Source organism: Lepidochelys kempii, chromosome 9, assembly GCF_965140265.1.
Source record: "Lepidochelys kempii isolate rLepKem1 chromosome 9, rLepKem1.hap2, whole genome shotgun sequence".
Classification (NCBI taxonomy): Eukaryota; Metazoa; Chordata; order Testudines; family Cheloniidae; genus Lepidochelys; species Lepidochelys kempii.
Genome location: NC_133264.1, coordinates 64,413,703 through 64,432,650, shown reverse-complemented (window position 1 = coordinate 64,432,650; position 18,948 = coordinate 64,413,703). Strand labels below are relative to the sequence as shown.

Here is an 18,948-nt window from a genome sequence, read left to right as displayed (position 1 = left end):
GGGAATCTTTTATCCAGTGGAGGCACACACCCATCCAAGCAATATCACCCACTATAGTTTTAACTAGGGCTGTCGATTAATCAGTTAACACCTGTGATTAACTGAAAACAAAATCAATTTTTTAACATAGAATACCCCTGGGCGGGGAGGGAGGCAGGAGCCCCATGTCCAGAGAGGGGCTGAAGCCCAGAGCCTCCAGTCTATATTTGAAAATATAGAAAACATCCAAAAGTATTTAAATAAATGGTATTCTATTATTGCTTAACAGTGAAACAGTTTAAAACTGATTAATTGCAATTAATATTTTTAATCGCTTGACAGCCCTATTTTTAATCAATATCTCCCTGTCAAATGGTGCTTTTCAGAGATGCTAAATCACTAAGTTCTACTATGCACAGTGAGACTGTCCAAAGCAGAATTGGTGTGCCTGTTAGCAATGGAGGGGGCAGGCAGTACATTTCAAGTAGCTTTTGGATTCTCCCAACTCCCCCCATAACATTTTTCATGTGAATCAGTGCCTTGTGCACTAAAGAAAGGTTCTTAATGTCACTACTATGACAGTCATGCAACTTACCTGTACCCTCATCTCTTTCCAAAGAAACCTGTGAAGCACACCATCTTAAAAAGGGGCTAGTGAACCATTTCAAATTCACTGTTATTTTAATCCAATTAATGTCATCACATAGCTGAGCGGTATTTAGACAGAACAAGTACTCAAGATACCATGATGGTATCATACTGCATGAATAGAACAGAAACTGCATTTAGCACCCAGAACTCAACTAGCTGAGCTACCATGTTTACTGAATTGCCTAAGATCAGATGTATCCGATATGAAACTAATGCATCCTCTAGCAAAGGTACCTGGCCTCTAAAGTTTCTTCCACACGAGTGGTATATTGCTAGTACAAAGGAACTGAAAGTTCTTCTGTCCTCCACCAACCTGTAGATGCTCAAGCTCTCAGTAACAGCACATACAGAGGCTCAATAGAACCATACTTGCTTTAAAAGCATTTACAAATTACAAAAAAAAAGTCTATGTAATTTATTTTTTTTTTAAACAAAAGTTTAATTCCTTCATTGAGGTTTTAGTTTAACACAAATGCTGCTGAAAATCCTCACACTGCTTTGATGTCCTTGCTCTTGACTTTTGATCACAATGTATTGGCAGTGAACCAGCAGGAGCTTCGAAGTAGGAGGCAGAAGTCCTGGATAGACCCTCAGTCGAGCTCAATGCAGGATGCAAAGCAAAGAAGCAAACATACACACTTTCCAGACAAACACAAACTTCTTATACAAAAAAAACAAAACAACCACTTCTTACACTGTAGGGTTTTAAGTTGCTGCAAGACAAAAATTCTAGGGAGGAGAGAGGGAAGTCTTACTTAAAAAAGGCACAATACCTAACTACTAAAAGAACCACTCCAAATCTAGACAGCCAGCTTTTTCCAGGTAGCTACACTTATCCCCCATCCATTAAATCCCTCACCTGACACTGGCTGTAGATACAAGTGACTCCAAATAACTTCCTTCCCTATCTCCAAAGTTAGACAAGACTGTTTATAAAAGCAAAATGCATACAAGAACCAGCTTGGTCTGCTACCCCGTAAGAGTCCAGGAAAGACCGGTTTAACCGCTTGTTGTGGGATGGTGCAACTACCATGCATTCAAGTTTTGGATGATGCCTATTCTACAGGCAGGAGCACTGGAGACAGCTCTAGGCTTGATTGTTTCTTCTCTTTCTACTTTAGGAAAGAGACTGCCTGGGGTTAAGTGTGACACTGAGAAAATGTCAATAAAACCTGCAGAGGGAACAAGTCTCACCTGACCTACTATCATTGAGCACCTTATATGAAGAACAGCTGGCTGACTCAGCCATTCATAGTACTTCCTAAGGCCTCCAAAGTCCTGCAGCCTACCTCTTCCTCCATTAACATTCCCAAGATTCCTTGAGTGGGGGGGAAGAGGATTTTGCAGAGATGGCCGATTCCGGTATCAGCCATGGCAAAGAGTAAAGGTGGGGTGCAAACGCTGCAACCAGAACAAAATACATCAGAAACTTCATGAGAAAAGGGGCTAAAATGTATGGAAATAAAACATCTAATAGGAAGTAACATATCAGCCCATGTTAATCTACTCCGCAGATACATGTCCAAGGAACATCCAGGCCAGTAAAGGGTCAGGAAGGCTAGACTCACTAATGAACTGGCAAAGGAGGGGAAAATTAGAGGGCAACAAGTTTCTTCAGTAGAACAATCTGAATTCAGGGTTTTAACACGCTGCACTCCAGGCTACAGGTCACAGATCCTTGATCTCCTTCCGGAAGAGGTAACTGCTATCCCACCCCGTAGCGCCTCACTTCTTGTCAGAAACCTCGTCAACATACAAGATTTCCTTATACCATCTCATTAAGGGCTTCTGTCAGGTACAGAATAAGTGATGTGGGTCAGCAATCCCTTGAACTCTTGCTGTAGTTCCAGGCCAGCATGTCCTTGGGAGTTCCACTTCCCATACAAAAAAATCCAGGTGTGCATGCAAAGTAGTCTAGCCTCCCCATAGACAAAATTTCCCCTCCAAAAATAGGTTGTGGTAATTGGCCATGTCAGTTCTGCTTTCCAGAGATCTGCAGTGCTGACTCAATACTACTGGAAGCTTAAACTATTGAGGAGACCACAGTGGGATGCTACTGGCAGGAGCCTGAGCATTACAGATGTGTGCCCCCCGCCCCACCCAGAACTGGGTTCAGACTCAGTGAGCCTGATGTGTACAGAGGAGGAGCTATGGGGAGCTGCACTGGAACAAGCAGAGTCTTCTAATAAACTTTATAATTAGCTGAACAACTTTTGGTTTTAAAAAAAGCCACACAAGCAGCAGCCAGCATCTGTTATAAAGGGACATGGCTGAATAGGTAGGAGACAGATTCCCCATTATGAGTCCTCCTGATGGCCTCTGCAAGGATCATTGAGATGTCAATCACCTGTAGGGGGGAAAAAGTATCAGTCACCTAGTGGAAGACTATGCAAGGACTTAGAGTGGCTGGGAAGCCATAAGGAATCTTCAAGGCACAAGCCCCATCATTACAAGATAACCATAAGCAGATCTGTAGCAGACTGTCAGATACAGGGAAAACAACAAAATCGCTAAACAAGCAGGCATGACAGGACACCACATTTCATATCACTCTGAAAGTCCTGGTGCAAACTGCTCCATTCTGCCTTTTCTAAGAGTGGGACAGGAATTGCTAGATAGAATCAGACTTGAGATCCATTTAGACTAGCATCCTATCTGACAGTGGCAGTGCCAGATGCTTCGGAGTAAGCTCTAAGAACCCTGCCGTAGGAAGATGTGGGGTAATCTGCCCTCTCACTAGGTCTCATCCTACTGTACAACGGTTAAAGAGATGGACTTAAACCCTGGAGCATGAGGCTTAAAAATGTTAGAATTTATTATGACAACTCTGGATACTCTTGAATTTTATGTTCTTGACCTCAACTTCATGTGACAATGAATTCCACAGTTTAGGGCTAGTTTACACTTGGAAATTTATCAAAATAGTTACTCCAGAATAACTACATGTGGATGCTCTTATTCCAGATTAAGTGTCTACATGGGGGTTTATACTGAAACAACTATCCTGGCATAACTATTCTGGACAGCTATTTTGGTAAATGTTCAACCGCAGGCACACCTAGAAGATGTTGAGTTAAGCAACTGAAAGTTCAAACTGTCCCACTGACAGGGATTTGCAAATGAGACAGGAGCTAAATAGATTTTAAAAATTCTAAGGAGCTTTTGAAAATGCCTTAAATTTTCTTGTCAATATAATCACAGTGCAATGGTGTTTGCTAGTGTTCACAGCAGGGCAAAGAGTTAGAAGTACTGACCTCTGCCACCAACTTGTCATATAAGCTTGGGGCAAACAAATAATGCCTCAATTCCTCGTCAATGAAAAGGGGTTAATACCAATCACACAGGGGCACTGGATTAATTGGTTGGTGTCTGTAAATTGCTTTGAGATCATCACATGGAAATGATAAAGATGGACAAACTATTGTAAACACCTGCATTCTCCAGAACCTTTTACTATTTGTGTAATACACAAAGCACTTCAGCTTTGCTTCATGGGCCTGTTGTGGGTCACCATGACTAATCCTAGTGGCTAACAGTAAGACATGCTGCAGGGTACACAATACAATACATTTGCCAGCATTCTATTCCATCTGTTTTAATTAATGTTTGTAAAATGCTTTGAACATTAAATTCTGTAAATGCTAAGAAACAATAAAAGGGACCCAAGAGGAGAAAAAAAATGGGGGTGTGCCCTTCTCCATCTGAAAGGCTTTTCAAGACTTTTTCCCTTTTCAAGTATCTGAAACAGAAAGTCCCAACCTCCCTGTTTTGCCAGGGTCTCCTTTGGAGGATGCACACGAGTGGATCAGGGATTCTGTGCTTAAAGGAAGGGCCAAAGCTGGGTGTTAGAATCTTTAAGATCCTCTCTTCCAACTGGTTGATGGCCTACCAAAAAATTAGATTCCCCTCAATCCGGTTTCACTTGCTTTGTATCGCATGCCACAAACCTAGTAACTTCTCTGTTTTCAGGAGAAACAGGTTAGGCAAGACCTGTTTCTAAAACAGAATGCAGAAAAGCTTTTAAAATGACTTTTCAGGCTTTTTCATGCTCTAGAGAAGGGAAAAAATGAGTTTGGCCCTTTGACTTTGCAGGTCACTTTTAAGAGGACTGAAGATATGCACCAACCCCAATACCCCTTCCCAAAAAGGAAAGCAAGCGGAAAACCTAAGCTACCATCCACTCCCCAACCCCCTCAAGCTCAAAAGTGAAGTAGCTCTTCACCTGGATTTTGGAGCAGTGCTTCATCTTGTCCTCCTGCGGTATTGTGTTTGTGACTACAACTGCCTCGAAACAGGCATTGTTGATCCGGGAAATGGCTGGCCCGGAAAAGATCCCATGAGTTAGGATGGCATAAACTTTGGTGGCTCCAGCTGATACAAGCCTAGAAGGGAACAAATATGACAGGGTCAAAAGGCAAGTTTTGCAAGGTAAGGGGTGGAAGAAGAGTGGGGGTTGGGTCCCCACAATGGGAAGGACCTACACTTGATGTTTCCCATTATGTTAACGGCTTGGTTGGAAGGTGCAGTCTCAGATCAAGGGAGATGCCAAGCCGTGGCATTAGGTGACCCACATAGGTTGAAGCAGTTTTACGAATCTAGTATATCCCAGGGTGCTCTTATGTAAGCAACCTGTGTATCTGAAGAACTTGGTCTTCAGCCTTGGGCTTTAAGACCAGATCTCCAGCCTTGGTAAGAAGTACTTCTACATGCAGTATTTAGACTGCCAGTGGCAAACACAAAGCTATCTGTGCAAAACATGAGGCTCTTGTACAGATCTGCTTCCTTTACAACCTATAAAATTAATTTGGAAGGTTTAAGATTTTTGCCAGGTCTTTTACATCAGAAATTCAGGGTCTAGAGTGACTGCAGAACTAGTGAAATGACAGAAGACAAAAGCCTTTTTTACACACATTTGTGCCATTAAAGGTGCATTTTTAAACCAGTACAAATCTGTATGTGGCCCTGAAAAATGGGCTGAGGAGTTGTACTCACTGTTTACTAACACTTATTTGACTCACAGTCCAAGACCCCGAACACATCATCGTTAGACATAACTCCATTACAAGTTAGTTATTTGCAATGTAGCAATTTAGGCTAGAACAAGTTTATATCATGCGCAGTTTACACCCAACCTCCTCACTCACTTGTCTGCAGCATGGCAGATGGTGCCACATGTGTCTGCCATGTCATCTACCAGAATGGCCACTCTGTCCTTCACGTCACCCACCAGCACCATCCGATCCACCTCATTAGCCTTCTTTCGCTCCTTGTGAATGAGGGCAAAGTCCACATTCAGCCGATCTGCAATGGATGTCACTCTGTGGAGAGAGCGTGTGAGGTTTCCAGATTGTGCTTACACTCCTCATGGAGGAAACTTTGGCAGGAGAAGGGAAAAACTGCTCCAAGACTACATAAATTGAGACTGAATGGACAGCAAATGGTCACAGCTTCCATTATATTGCTGTCCTTGACAAATTCAGAGAAGATGTGCTCTCTGCCTATTTTGAATATACCCTTGCCTTCAAAGCTGTGTGAAGGTGGGGCTACTTTCAAGATCAATTACCCTGAAGCCTCTGATCTGCTGTCCCCCAGCTGCAGGAGCTATATTAAGATGATGGAGCCTTCACGAATGCATTTTTTTGGGTCTGTCAAGAGCTTTAAATAGCGTGTTTTGCTGATAAGCCTCTAAAGTTTCAGCACCCAAGGGGAAATCACTTTAAATAACTGAAAGAAAGTGAACCTATTTAATGACCATACTGGCCCTGTCCCAGCATGTTTTTTTTTTTCTAAAAATTTCCAGTTGCTAACAGGCATAATTTCACTAGTCGTAGCAAAAGTGGGAAATTAAAAGGAAAAAGATAGCATAGAGATACCCAGAATGTAGCTAATTTGCTGCCCTGTAGAGAATAAACAAAACCAAGACCAACTGAGGAGGGTATAACAGAGAAGACATGCAATCTCTCCTCAATACTTGGTACTTATTAACAAGGATTTCAATGTCATCTCACTGCAATTCCCCCTCCGACTGTTTGCATATCACACATTTGTGAAGTGGTTAATTCTGCATGGCATAAGGTTACCTGGAGTTCTGCACAGGTACATGGACGAAGCACATAGTTACTAGGACATATATTCTTGAAGTCACAGACCTGAAATGTCACTATTTCTCTCCGAATACCAAGAGCTACCACTCCAGGTTACCAAAGTCTAATTAATGAGAAACCATGCTAGCAGCTACAACATCCCTCCACACACTAAACTTGTAATTGCTCCAGTCTATTGGGGGAGGAGCTTAAAAAAAAAGACAACTGGAAAGACAGAAGAGAAGAATGAAAGGAGAACACCAGGTAACTTTAGGTCAGAAAGTTACAGCTGATTGTTTGATTGCCTTTCCAAGACAGTTGTACATTTCTAAATGTAATTCAGGCTTTTTCTTCATTGTAAAAGGATTTACAACAAAACACAATATTTATCTTGCTGTAGAATCCTATGGGAAAACAAGGCAGTTATAGTGTTTAACATGAGATAGCCAACCAAGATCAGCACTATACACTACTCCCCGACCATGCCTGTGACTGACCTCGCTTGGTTTACCTGGCAGTAAAACTGAACTGCCTTGTTTCCACTATGTTTTTATAACCAGATAGCTGACCTCTATCCCACTGTAAAAACACCCCTTGTCGGTGAAGACAGTCTGAGTGTTAGTTTTATGTTAAATATAGGCAGTTCTCTCTGGACACTGCCATTGGACGCCAGCCATTACTCAGTGTTATGTAACACTAGTGCACTTAAGGCAGATTAATGAAATTAACTCTGATTAGGCCCAAGGTAACTCAATTATGTAATTTAGTTCTAGCCATCAAGGCATTTCTAATGTGCCTATCACTATGCTATCTAGGCATCTCAATGTAAAAGCTTTACACTTTAAGTAAACCAATTTCTAACTCAAGCAAATGTTTACAGAAGGAGCTATGGGACACCTGGAGCCCAGGACTTCTACATCTGCCCAATTAATCAGTTTCACTCCTCTTTCCTCCAGAAGGTCAAGTTGCAGACCCCCTAGTCCCCCAAGCCCAGGTTCCCTGCTGAGAACTTCAGTTACCCAAACTATCCTCTGGTTACTACTGATCCTGCAGCATGAAACATTGTGACTAGGTTCTAACAGGGACTTATAGCTCAGATAAATGTGCCTGGGATACATAAGGATTGGTGCTAAATGTTTCTGCACTTGAAAAATTCCTAGAGAACTGGAGGCTGCTCATTATATGGGGAGTTATGACCACTCTCCCTTTATGGCTAGATAGGAGGGAGACCAAAAGCTTTGTAACATGGGATCATAGTATGGAAAAGATTGAGACCCACTGATTTACATTCTAGAAGAATGACCGGTGCCACAGCTAGTGTGTAACTAAACAGAATTATATTTATCTTGTACATAGATTAGGTGTCTGAAATCTGTTATGGCCAATTGGCCTTTAGTGTCAATTAGTCAGATCAAACTGGTGTGTCACACCCATCATGGACACAGCAGGGCTTTAAACAGTTTAAATTAATTTTCTAATTTAAGTTTAGGGCTTCCGTCTTCTTCATACTGGAGTCTGGTTTGCAACCATTTCTGTATCTGCTGAAGATCAACCCCTCACATCGATATACTAGGCAGACCTTGCCTGCATGTGGAGTTGCATTAGTTTAACTAAAGGCATGATCTTAAACTGATTTAGTTAAATCTGTGCAACTCCGACTCTTAGGTCATGTCTACACTAGCAAGCTTACAGTGGCACAGCTGCACTGATCTAAGATAGCTTGCATGTCTGCTCTATGCTGATGGGAGACAGCTCTCCGGTCAACATAATAAAACCACCTAAAGGAGTGCTGGTAGCTATGTTGGTGAGAGAGCATCTCCCACTGACATAACGCTGTGCACGTGAGCACTTATGCCAGCAAAATGTATGTCGCTGGGTGTTGGAGGTGTCCTTTTCACACCCCTGAGCAACCTAAGTTTTGCCGACAAAAGTGGAAGCATACACATGGCCTTAGTTTAAGAGGCTTGTATGTCAGTTACACTTAAATAGAATCCTAATGGACTTCGATCAGTGTTTGTCAATCAGGAGATCACAGCATGTGTTTGGGGAGGGGGGAAGGTGGCAAGTGCAGGGCTGGCATGAAGATGTGGCAAGCAGAACAATTGCATGGGGCACCGTGAAGCTAAATTACATGCATGGGCATACTTGCTGAAGCATGTAACTTAGGAATTGCCCTGCTTGCCAGCCCATAATGCCCAGCACCAAGTATTATTTATAATTTATTTAATGGTATTTAAGGTAGGGGGAGTGTTGCATTTTTTAAGTCCAAAGGGGGCTGCCAGCACAAAAAGGTTGAGAAACACTGACTTAGATAAAATCAAAGTAAGCCTAGTTTAAACTGAGTCTGTGCCCACACAGTGGTTCTCATGGGTTTAACTAAATCCGTTAGCTAGATTTGTGCAAATTTTCATGTTTATATAAGGCGTCCAAGAGAAATTACCTTTGTCTATTCAGTTGGGGTATGGTGCTGATAGCTCATAACCTCCAGATTGTCAGACTCCGTGCAACCTCTGGCAAGCCACTTTACCTTTAGCCTGTGGGCGCATGCCACCCCATCTGCCAAATGGGGATACTTTCTTGCCTACTTCAAAGACATTGAAGAATGATCAGGGAAGAGGAAAACCTTGGCCACAAGACTTCAGAATGCAATGTGATTTATCTGGAAATCTTGTGCAAAGATTACAGCTAGTTGGTTTGGCATTCCAGATGCTGGCACTAACAAGCCACATCAGTAGTTTTACATGTAAGAGGTTAGTATATTTTGTGAATTCTAATGATAGCTAATGGTAAGATGAAGTGGATGTTCAAAACATCTGGCTGCACTGCAGCCATGCACTGCTGGGTTTGTAATTACTCTCTAACAAAGTGTTTGCGAAATGGGATGTTGGCAGTAAGCACTGAGGTTTGGGTATGATTTAGGGAAATATTCCAGAATTAGTTTAAGGACATATCCTTGTTCTATCATTTGTAGTTGCTGTGGAAAACATTACAAAGCAAAGAGATCACATTTTCAAAGAGTTGCACTAACGAGCACAGTGTCTCAATCTGCTACTACATTATAATGTAGCAGATGTTTTGAAGTTCCTGCCTGAAAACAAAGCTGCACTTACTTTTCCAATCCCTCCTTTCTAAACAATCATTCATGGGAAATTCCACTTTTACATGGAATATGCAACAACTTTACAGTTTGAGGAACAAGTATGGACTATGAAGTGTCTAAGCACTTATGTCTTAGACAAGTGTCTAATTCAGGAACCTATTTCAAGATTAGCCTTCTGTAAATTCTCTAGGAGAACATATCAGGCTACTTCAAGCCAACCGCCAAAAGGGGAATGTTGACTGTGGTTTTCGGGAAGCAGGTCTGAGTAGCAAACACTTCCAGATCTCAGAAGTTTTACACTGTTACCAAAAAACACAGATTACTAATTAAAATGGATGTGAAGATATACTACTGTCAACTAGTCTCAGTTCTGGTGCTTCTAATATCTCACCTCTTTGCTCCACCAGCATCTGGTGAAACAATAGTACAGTTCTTCCACTCTGCAATGTTCTCCTTGATCCACTTCAGTACAGCAGGCTCTGCATACAAGTTATCCACAGGGATATCAAAAAAACCCTGTGGTAAGACAAACAGGAGTAGATATACTCTGCATAACTGACAGTCAAATTCCAAAGATGGACCTGGCAGAGAGCAATAGAAGCCCTGAAAATAATCAGGCTTCCAGCCACTGCTTTTCATAGCACTATTATTCAAACTCTCCTTTCCACTTACATTAATAGAAGGGCAGTAATTTTCAGGATACACAGAATACTAATGCAAGAGACCATTGTCCTCCTCTATGGAGAGTGAGAGAGTCTAGGGGGTTAATGCTCACAGAAAACATGACACCCTTTTCCTCTTAAATTCTGTTATGCACTTCTGCTGATCAACATGAAACCAATCCCATGCTGGCAAGGACTTGATGTGGACATTAACAGCATCTATTAGCATAGCAGCTAGTTGTTTGGTTATAATATGGGCTTTAACATCGTTACTTACAACTGAGCAAACAAGGAAACAGTGCAAGGATTTTTGCACTGTTTTTTGTTAGTTTGTTTTTTAAATTGAGGGCTGGCCTCATGCTCAGGATGCAGCCAACTTCATGCTATCTCAGCAGAAGCTTCCAGGGAAACTTAGCAGAAGCTTCCAGGGAAACTTAGCAGAAGCTTCCAGGGAAACTTAGCAGGTTGCCCAAATTCCAAAAGATAGTCAATCCTGGCCTATCAGTGGGTGATGACTACATAGATTAATACTCGGAAAAATAGGCATCTCCTACATGTAAGAAACACAAACCCTACCTGCTCACCCCCTTTTTGGGCTCATGTTAAGACTCAATACCTGCATAGAGCAAGCTGAAACAGGGAAATATGAGCCACCTGCCCAGGTCTTCAAAGGCAATAGCTGCAAGGCGGAATATATTAAACTAGTGGGTCACACGTCACAGCTTCTGGAAACTAAGCTCACTGCACATACTGGGGGGAGGACGCGCCTTGCATCTCTGTATTCTCCTCACGAGTTTCTGGTGTGCCACCTTTCCATCCCATTGTATTTCAGGGACTCCCTGCATGCCAGAAGCTCTGTGCACCACCTATTCCTGCTCTGCCGCTACCAAGGACTCTGTTTCTCCTGTACTCCTCCCCATGCCATTGCCCCCCACCCCACCTGTACCAGGTGGTCCATGTGCTTTTCCAATCACCCCATGTCAGGGGTTATGTGCACCTCCATCTCCACCTTCCCCCACCACTAACTCTTTTCTGTCTGGGAAAGCTGCCTTTAAGGGTATCAACATTTTAAACTCTACTGGGCAGAGCTTTAAGTAGGTATTGTTAGGACAGAACATGTAATGGCACCATCAAGCAGTTCTTTGATCAGACAACAGACCTGGTTGAAGCTGCTGGCTCTGCTAACTCAGATGCCAGGGGCTCTGTGTGTTCCCCATTTGCCCCCTCCGGTTTTCCAATTTTCACATAAATCAACAGAATTCTGCCCCATCAGTGCCTAAAACATTCCCTGAAATGTTTGCATTTATCAGATGTGGCATTCAAAAGTTATTACATTATAACCAACCAGACATAGAAATACCTTCAAGTTGAGCGTAGGGCCTTAATTTGCTTGGTTAATCAAGAACAGCAGCAATCTTATTTAGAAGTGATCATGTGTCCTGCAACATAAACACTGCCTGCCATTGTCCTACTGGCCTACACCATTCCACGGGTAAGATCTGTGAGGCAGAAGTATCATCTGCTTGTCTACATCTGAAAAGTGTCATCTTCCCAAGTTTCAGTTCATACCTGAATCTGAGAAGCATGTAGGTCCATGGTGATGATGTGATCTGCACCTGCCACAGACAGCATGTTTGCGACCAACTTGGCAGAAATTGGGGCTCGACTCTAGTACAAGAAAAAGCCACGTTAATTTGGATGACAACAAACTCACTTGTGGGTTTAAAAGAAATAATACATTTCAGCCTCCCTCCCTGAAAGTCTGAAAATATACTTCAATTTTTACTTAAAACTGCCAAATTCTCACAAACACCCACACTTCATCCAGGGAGGAAAATAGTTTGGTAAGTTTCCAAAAGGAACAGACATTTATACGAATCAAGACAGCATGTGCAATTCCACTGATTAGGATAAAGGTTGGCATATGTCAAGATCAAAAAGTGATAAGCTATGTTAAAATAATTTCCCCCTGCCCTTCTCTTACACACTGCAGGTCTGCACAAATAGGCGAACCGAAGAGTTGCACACCTTCCTCTGAAGCACAGGCAGATGGCTAGAAACTAGATGGGCATATTCCTTTATGGAACTCCTGTTTGCACTACCTTGTCCTTTTTGTCCTGGCGAGCATAAGGAAAGCATGGGATGACTGCAGTGACGCGGCTAGCTGATGCGATCTTGCAGGCATTTATCATGATGAGAAGCTCCATCAGGTTGTCATTGATTTCACCACAGCCACTCTGCACAATGTAGACATCCTCCCCACGCACGCTCTCACCTATTTCCACACTAGGTGCAGGTGGAGATAAAAAACAAGTGAAATTAAAAGCATAAACCAAATACAATTTGGTAACAGCAAGCAGCCTGCATCAGCAATTTCCATGCAACTTAGTACCCTATCAACAAGACCCAACAGAAAGGCAGTTGCTTATTTGCGGTACAGTACATTTTGTTCATAGCAACCCAGATATAGTGTTAATAACTTCCAGTTAATAGCAACATTTTGCTGGGAGCAAATCCCATCCCTTAATATTAATGGGATAATATTATAATCTGATAATAATCAGATACCGGCAACAGTATGCCACAAAGCTCCACCTGATGGCAGGTTTGCAAGGCTGCCGCCAGGGAGGGAAGTGCTGGGACGTACCTTCCCTAGCTGCAGAGCCCCACAAACCTGCACTTCTTTCTGGGGCTGCATCCCCACAAACCTGCACAGGAGGTAAGTGGCTTAGGGCTGGGAAGGGAGGCTGCAAGCAGGGCAGTAGTAGGGAGGGGAGCTGCATGGTACCTCTCCAAGAGCTCTCCAGGGTGTGACATACCAAAGGGCAGCACCCAGGGAAGGAAGTGCTGGGAGGTCCTGAGCCCCAACTCCTGGAGAGTCCAGGGAGAGGTACAGTGCAGCCCCATGGGCCTCCAGCTCCCCGTAGAAAGCCCCAGTATCCAGGCTGAATTTCCCCTCCCCACAGGCAGGTTTGCAGGGCTGCAACCAGAGAAAGCCATCCCAGCACTCCCTTCCTGGCTACAAACCTGCCTTCTGCTTATTAGCAACAGCTTGCCAGCAAAACATTGCCATTGTCCATCAAAGGTCTGCTAATAGGCAGAATCTACTGTATTTTACATTGCTCATTTTGATTAAATATGCCACTTCAGCTGGTAGAGCAAAAGCCATCCAGCCTCTATTTTAGATCTCTATATAATGTACTCACACCCCCCGAAGAGTGCTTAAGTTCCTCCAAGTCAAACAGGAGAACCATTGAACACAATTTCACTCATACAAGGCTTCTTTTAAAAAAGGAAAAAGTGATGGCACATCAGCAAAACAAGCCCTGAGCCAAATTTTTAGAAGAGCCCACAGGGCAGGAAAACAACATTATAAGTCTAACATTTAAGAGCAATTTACTGGCATGAACAGAGAACCCTTCAACATCCTGTTCTTAGACAGCATTCAGGGTTAATTTCTTCATGGATATAATTCACAGTAATCCCTGCTGAAGGGATTCTGAATATACGCCAGAGGTCCTAGTGCCAGCAGCAAATGGCCAGACAGCTTTAGAAACATGTACAGAGAGGCCTGCCCCTGAAACAGAGGGGGAGATGAGGCAGTGGATTCTATATCAAACCTGAAGTCTGAAGAAGTGCTGTGTAAGGCCTTATGTAGCAACAGATTGCTCCAAAATGTTTCAACTGAGAGGACAATCCAGCAACACTGGAACTAGCTAGAAAGCCCACAATCCATGGAGGAAGAAATGGGGCAGTTTCCCCCTCATCTGTACTACATACATCAACATTCTGGAGGCAGCTTCACTTTGGACTATAGCCAATGACATTGGTTGTTACTAACAAGCAAGTGGTTGCAAGAGATTATGCGACTCATGCTGAGGTCAGTTTCATTTTACATGCAGTCTTGTTGTATACCCAGATTTTCATAAAAGGAATTAACCCGCCCATTTTCTTCCCTCACACATTTCTCAACTTCTTGTCTCCTCTTATATTTGTTGCTGTGAGCTATAAAATCAGGATCAGCTTCTCTTTTGTTAAAGCCCAAGAAGAACAGATTAGGCAGCCAATGTCACCTCTCCAGGTAAACACCCTAGTGACTGATGGGGAGGAAACAGCATCTGCTATTCGTATGCAGTCAGCATTATTTGCTAACATTAAGAACTTGACCAACAAGCTGGAAGGATAAGAGCGCTTGTGAAGTCAGTGTAATGATATGAGCTGTAGTTCAGTAAACAAACCCCCTCCTTTGCCAAGTTTTATCTAAGCCTCCTACCTGTTGGGTTCTTACTTACAGCCCGTATTCATGCAATAAAAACATATGTGCTGTTTTTCCCAATGTGTCTGTGTACTCTATTCTCATATACAGTCTGGAAAATATTTACAAGTCTTCTACTGCTGAAGCCCTTACAACAGGATCCTTGCAGGTAACCCTTTACTCTGGTTCGAGTATGTAGTAGGTGAGCACATAGTTATTTTGTGTTCTGTGAATATACATGATCCATGTTCTGTGAAGACACATGCCCATTTTATATTGTTCAGAAGCAATGCACATTTATAACTGCATGTTAGATCCATGGCTCCCTGAACTTACATGTGCTGTTTTCGAAAGAGATTAAGAATGATAAAGAATACAGCATGAAGGGCAATAGTAGATTTTATAGATTTGTAAAAAGTTAGATTTATAGTGCTTAGGAATTCACAGACTATTTTAAGTATCGATCTACACAGAAACTAAACTCAAAAGTTCTTTAGAGAGACCAGGTGGGTGAGGTAATATCTTATCAGACCAACTTCTGTTGGTGAAAGAGACAAGCTTTTGAGTTTACAGTAACCCGAAGAAGAGCTCTGTTTAAGCTTGACAGCTTGTCTCTTTCAACAACATAAGTTGGTCCAAAAACAGCTATTACCTCACCCTCCTTGTCTTTCTAATATCCTAGAACAACATAGCAAACAAAAGTTCACTATCTTGTCTGCAATCAGGGAAGCAGTTCACAGTTTGCTTCCTGAACTCTCAAGGTCTGCAGAGAGACTAAAGCAATAGCACAAGGATGAAAGCCTCACGTTACCTTCACGGGCTGCTAAGTGATCATAATAAGGCTTTAAATATCAACATTGACTCTTTCAGTGGTAATTGTATCAAGCTTTCAAAAAGAAAAGGAGTACTTGTGGCACCTTAGAGACTAACCAATTTATCTGAGCATAAGCTTTCGTGAGCTACAGCTCACTTGCTCAGATAAATTGGTTAGTCTCTAAGGTACCACAAGTACTCCTTTTCTTTTTGCAAATACAGACTAAGAGGGCTGTTACTCTGAAAGCTTTCAAAAGATGCTCTTCAGTGTGACTGGATGTACCAGCCACACCCTAATGGTCCTTTCATTTGGAAAATCATTTTCTAGTCCAAGTTTCAAGTTTTGAATGTCAATAATCTAGTCTTTGATAAGAAGGATCTTTACTGTACTTAGAAGTAAAAGCAATATTTATTTAATGCTACTTAGCTAGTGTCTTGGGGTTCCTACGGTGCTGCTTACAGTTTTTCTAGAAGCTTGGCAGAGCAATAGTTATGAGGCAGGACACCATTAAAAAATAAAAACTACTGAATATCTAGTATTCAGATTAGTGCATGGCAAAACAACCTCCAGATACAGTATCAAGATGCCCTATGGGAGAGATAAGGTGGGTAAGGTAATATCTTTTATTGAACCAACTTCTGCTGGTGTGACTAGCTTTCAAGCTACATAGAGCTCTTCCACAGTTTAGCCAGGCCAAGTGGGTACCAGGTTTCAGGTGGGTTTGTACATGGCATAGCTAAGACAAACCATTGCTGCCACAACCCATGCTTCCGCAGCTACACACACTGCTATTCGTAGTCACACTAGCTCAAGTACGTGTACACAAGCAGGAGAATCACATAAGAATGGCCATACAGGGTCAGACCAAAGGTCCATCTAGGCCAGTATCCTGTCTTCCAACAGTGGCCAATGCGAGGTGCTCCAGAGGGAATGAACAGAACAGGTAATCATCAAGTGATCCATTCCCAGCTTCTGGCAAACAGAGGCTAGGAACACCATCCCTGCCCATCCTGGCTAACAGCCATTGATGGTCCTATCCTCCATGAACTTATCGAGTTCTTTTTTGTACCTTGTTATAGTCTTGGCCTTCACAACATCCTCTGACAAGGAGTTCTACAGGTTGACTGTGCACTGTGTGAAAAAATACTTCCTTTTGTTTTAAACCTGCTGCCTATTAATTTCATTTGGTGACCCCTAGTTCTTGTATAATGACAGGTTTCAGAGTAACAGCTGTGTTAGCTGTTCCATACACTAATCACCATTATTTACCTCTCTCCATTCTGAGCACTGACCATTTATTCCTACCCTTTTGTTCCTATCTTTTAACCAGCTACCAATCCAAGAAAGGACCTTCCCTCTTATCCCATGACAGCTTACTTTGCTTAAGAGCCTTTGGTGAGGGACCCGGTCAAAGGCTTTCTGAAAATCTAAATACACTCTCTCTATATAGCTAACACACCCCTCGCTGTAAAGCTAAGTGTAAGTGTATGTAGTCTATTATAAAATATGCTCCTCTAGTATAATATGGCACCAACCACTCTGGCTTTTCAGTGGAAGCCACAGGAGGGGCAAGAACAGCTGTGAATAGTGTGGGTCCATTGTTTAACACCTGCACCTCCATCCAAGAGCTCTCAAATTATACAAGGTGCTCCACTGTTGTCAAACTTTATCTTCCACAAATTTAGCCTATTCTTCTGTGGCTTCCTTAGTTAAGACTTAAGAGCATCCACCCACCAAAGTCCTTTGAAAGAGCAACTTGTCAGCATGTCCACTCTGCGTTCACTTCCCCCTGGGAACTGCTTAGTCCAGTGGTTCTCAAACTTTTGTACTGGGGACCCCTTTCACATAGCAAGCCCCCCCCCCCAAATTAAAAACATGTTAAAACGTATTTAACACCATTATAACTGCTGGAGGGTTTGGGGTGGAGGCTGACAGCTTGTGACCCCCCTCACGTAATAACCGCGTGACCCCGTGAGGGATTACAGCCCCCAGTTTGAGAACCCCTGCTTTAGTCCCCAGTGCTTGCTCGGGGCTTCCCCGAGCAGCAGACCGTTGACCTGAGCTTTGCACTGCAGGAGCCGAGGCACTGCAGAGCTGTCTGCAGACTCGGGCAGAGTGAGCTACAACACTCCCCAAGAAAGCCAGACACTTTGTTTTGAAGCAGACCATGCAGATGGCCACGGCGGCGTCTCCTACTCTCAGCCAGCAGAGCAAACGTCCCAAGGCTACAGACCCCCCCCACACACACTCACACACGTCACAAGGACGTCCCCTCCTCCCACAAGGCACTAGGACTCCCACCCAGCAACTTCCGAAGGTCGCTGGGCCCCCGCCCAGCCCTACTCCCAGCAGTAGGAGCAGGTCTTGGGGATAGAGCGCCCCGCCCCGCGCCAGGCCGGACTCCATTTGCCGAGGCCGCGAGTCCCCGCAACGCACTACAACTCCCAACGGACCCCGCGCAGCGACCGCCCGCGCAGCCCTCAGAAGCGGTGCGCAGCGTGGCATGCCGGGAGTCGTAGTCTTCCCCGGCCCCCTCTCACCATGTCTCCTGGTTGCTGAACTTCTTGGTCACCACCTTGCCGAGCTCCAGGCCCAGGCGGTCGGCGATTTTCTGGGACAGATCTTGGTGCGAGCTGCCACTGAAGATCTTGATGTTGGGCATCGCGGCGGCGGCGGCGGCCTCCTCCCTCCGCCTCACACCGGGGCCGGGTTGGGATCCGGGCTCCAGTCGCCGCTCCCCACGGGGGTGCTGACGGGGACAGCACAAGAGACTAACGTGTGTCTACTTCGCCATCTTCCTCTTCCCGCCAGCCGCGCCTCCCTTTATAACTTCCCCAGCGACCACCAGCCCCCCCACGCCCCCCCGGCTCTCATTGGTCGGCAGGCGCGAAGGGGCGTAGTTAAAACGACCTTCCAGCGGGCAAAATAACCAGAAAAAAGTAGGTGGGGCTAGAGCACGCGCCAGGGCCTGGCGGGTGCTGGTCTGCACGCGGCCTCCCGCCCCCTACCTTTCTGACGCTAAACCACAGCCGACGCGATGCTGCCGGTTGATAACGGAGTGGCGGCGGGGCCGCGCGCTGTCTTTAAGCAGCGCGTGTCAGCTGAAGGGGAAGGGGCGGGGTTAGAGGCCAGCCAGCACCGGCGGCTGCGTAGCTTTGCGGCGTGTCAGCTCCCTGTGGATCGCGTGCGGAGGTGGATGGGGATTGGTTGTGGTAAAGCTTGCCTCACCTGCTATTGGGCAGTGAGGTGGCAGTGGGAGGAGCTTCTCCCCATAGTTCCAGGCCGCCGGGGTACGCGCTGGCTAACCAATTCCCCTATATGGGGTAGGTGGGTGGGCGAGCGTGCGGCCAGTCGGCCACGCTGCCCTCCTCGGCCAGTCCAGGGCGTGTGATAGCCTGCTCGCA

The 18,948-nt window shown here is 44.3% G+C and overlaps 1 protein-coding gene across 2 annotated transcripts; it reads right to left on the bottom strand.

The window, feature by feature from the left end:
• Positions 1-1,030: 1,030 nt before the first annotated feature.
• On the bottom strand, positions 1,031-18,667 carry PRPS1 (phosphoribosyl pyrophosphate synthetase 1). 2 transcript variants are annotated; one of them, XM_073360774.1, is made up of 8 exons: positions 18,553-18,667; positions 18,085-18,293; positions 12,578-12,761; positions 12,045-12,143; positions 10,205-10,329; positions 5,775-5,948; positions 4,853-5,012; positions 1,031-2,977 (listed from the first exon to the last, which is right to left on the bottom strand). In XM_073360774.1, the coding sequence occupies exons 2-8, from the start codon at positions 18,204-18,206 to the stop codon at positions 2,885-2,887; spliced, it is 957 nt and encodes a 318-aa protein (XP_073216875.1). In that variant the 5' UTR covers positions 18,207-18,293; positions 18,553-18,667; the 3' UTR covers positions 1,031-2,884. The 2 variants fall into 2 exon arrangements, with proteins under 2 accessions (XP_073216875.1, XP_073216873.1); XM_073360772.1 differs by having other exon boundaries at positions 18,085-18,667.
• Between the last annotated feature and the right edge of the window lie 281 nt (positions 18,668-18,948).

What these genes read in the sequence shown, in the direction of transcription:
- PRPS1 (XM_073360772.1), bottom strand. Translation starts at nt 18,206, where the DNA reads ATGCCCAACATCAAGATCTTCAGTGGCAGCTCGCACCAAGATCTGTCC. An exon ending in GCCAGGACAAAAAGGACAAG is followed by an intron (nt 12,144 to 12,577) that starts GTAGTGCAAACA and finishes TTCTTGTACTAG; the next exon opens with AGTCGAGCCCCAATTTCTGC. An exon ending in AGCACTGCTCCAAAATCCAG is followed by an intron (nt 2,978 to 4,852) that starts GTGAAGAGCTAC and finishes TCCCCCCTACAG; the next exon opens with GTGATTGACATCTCAATGAT.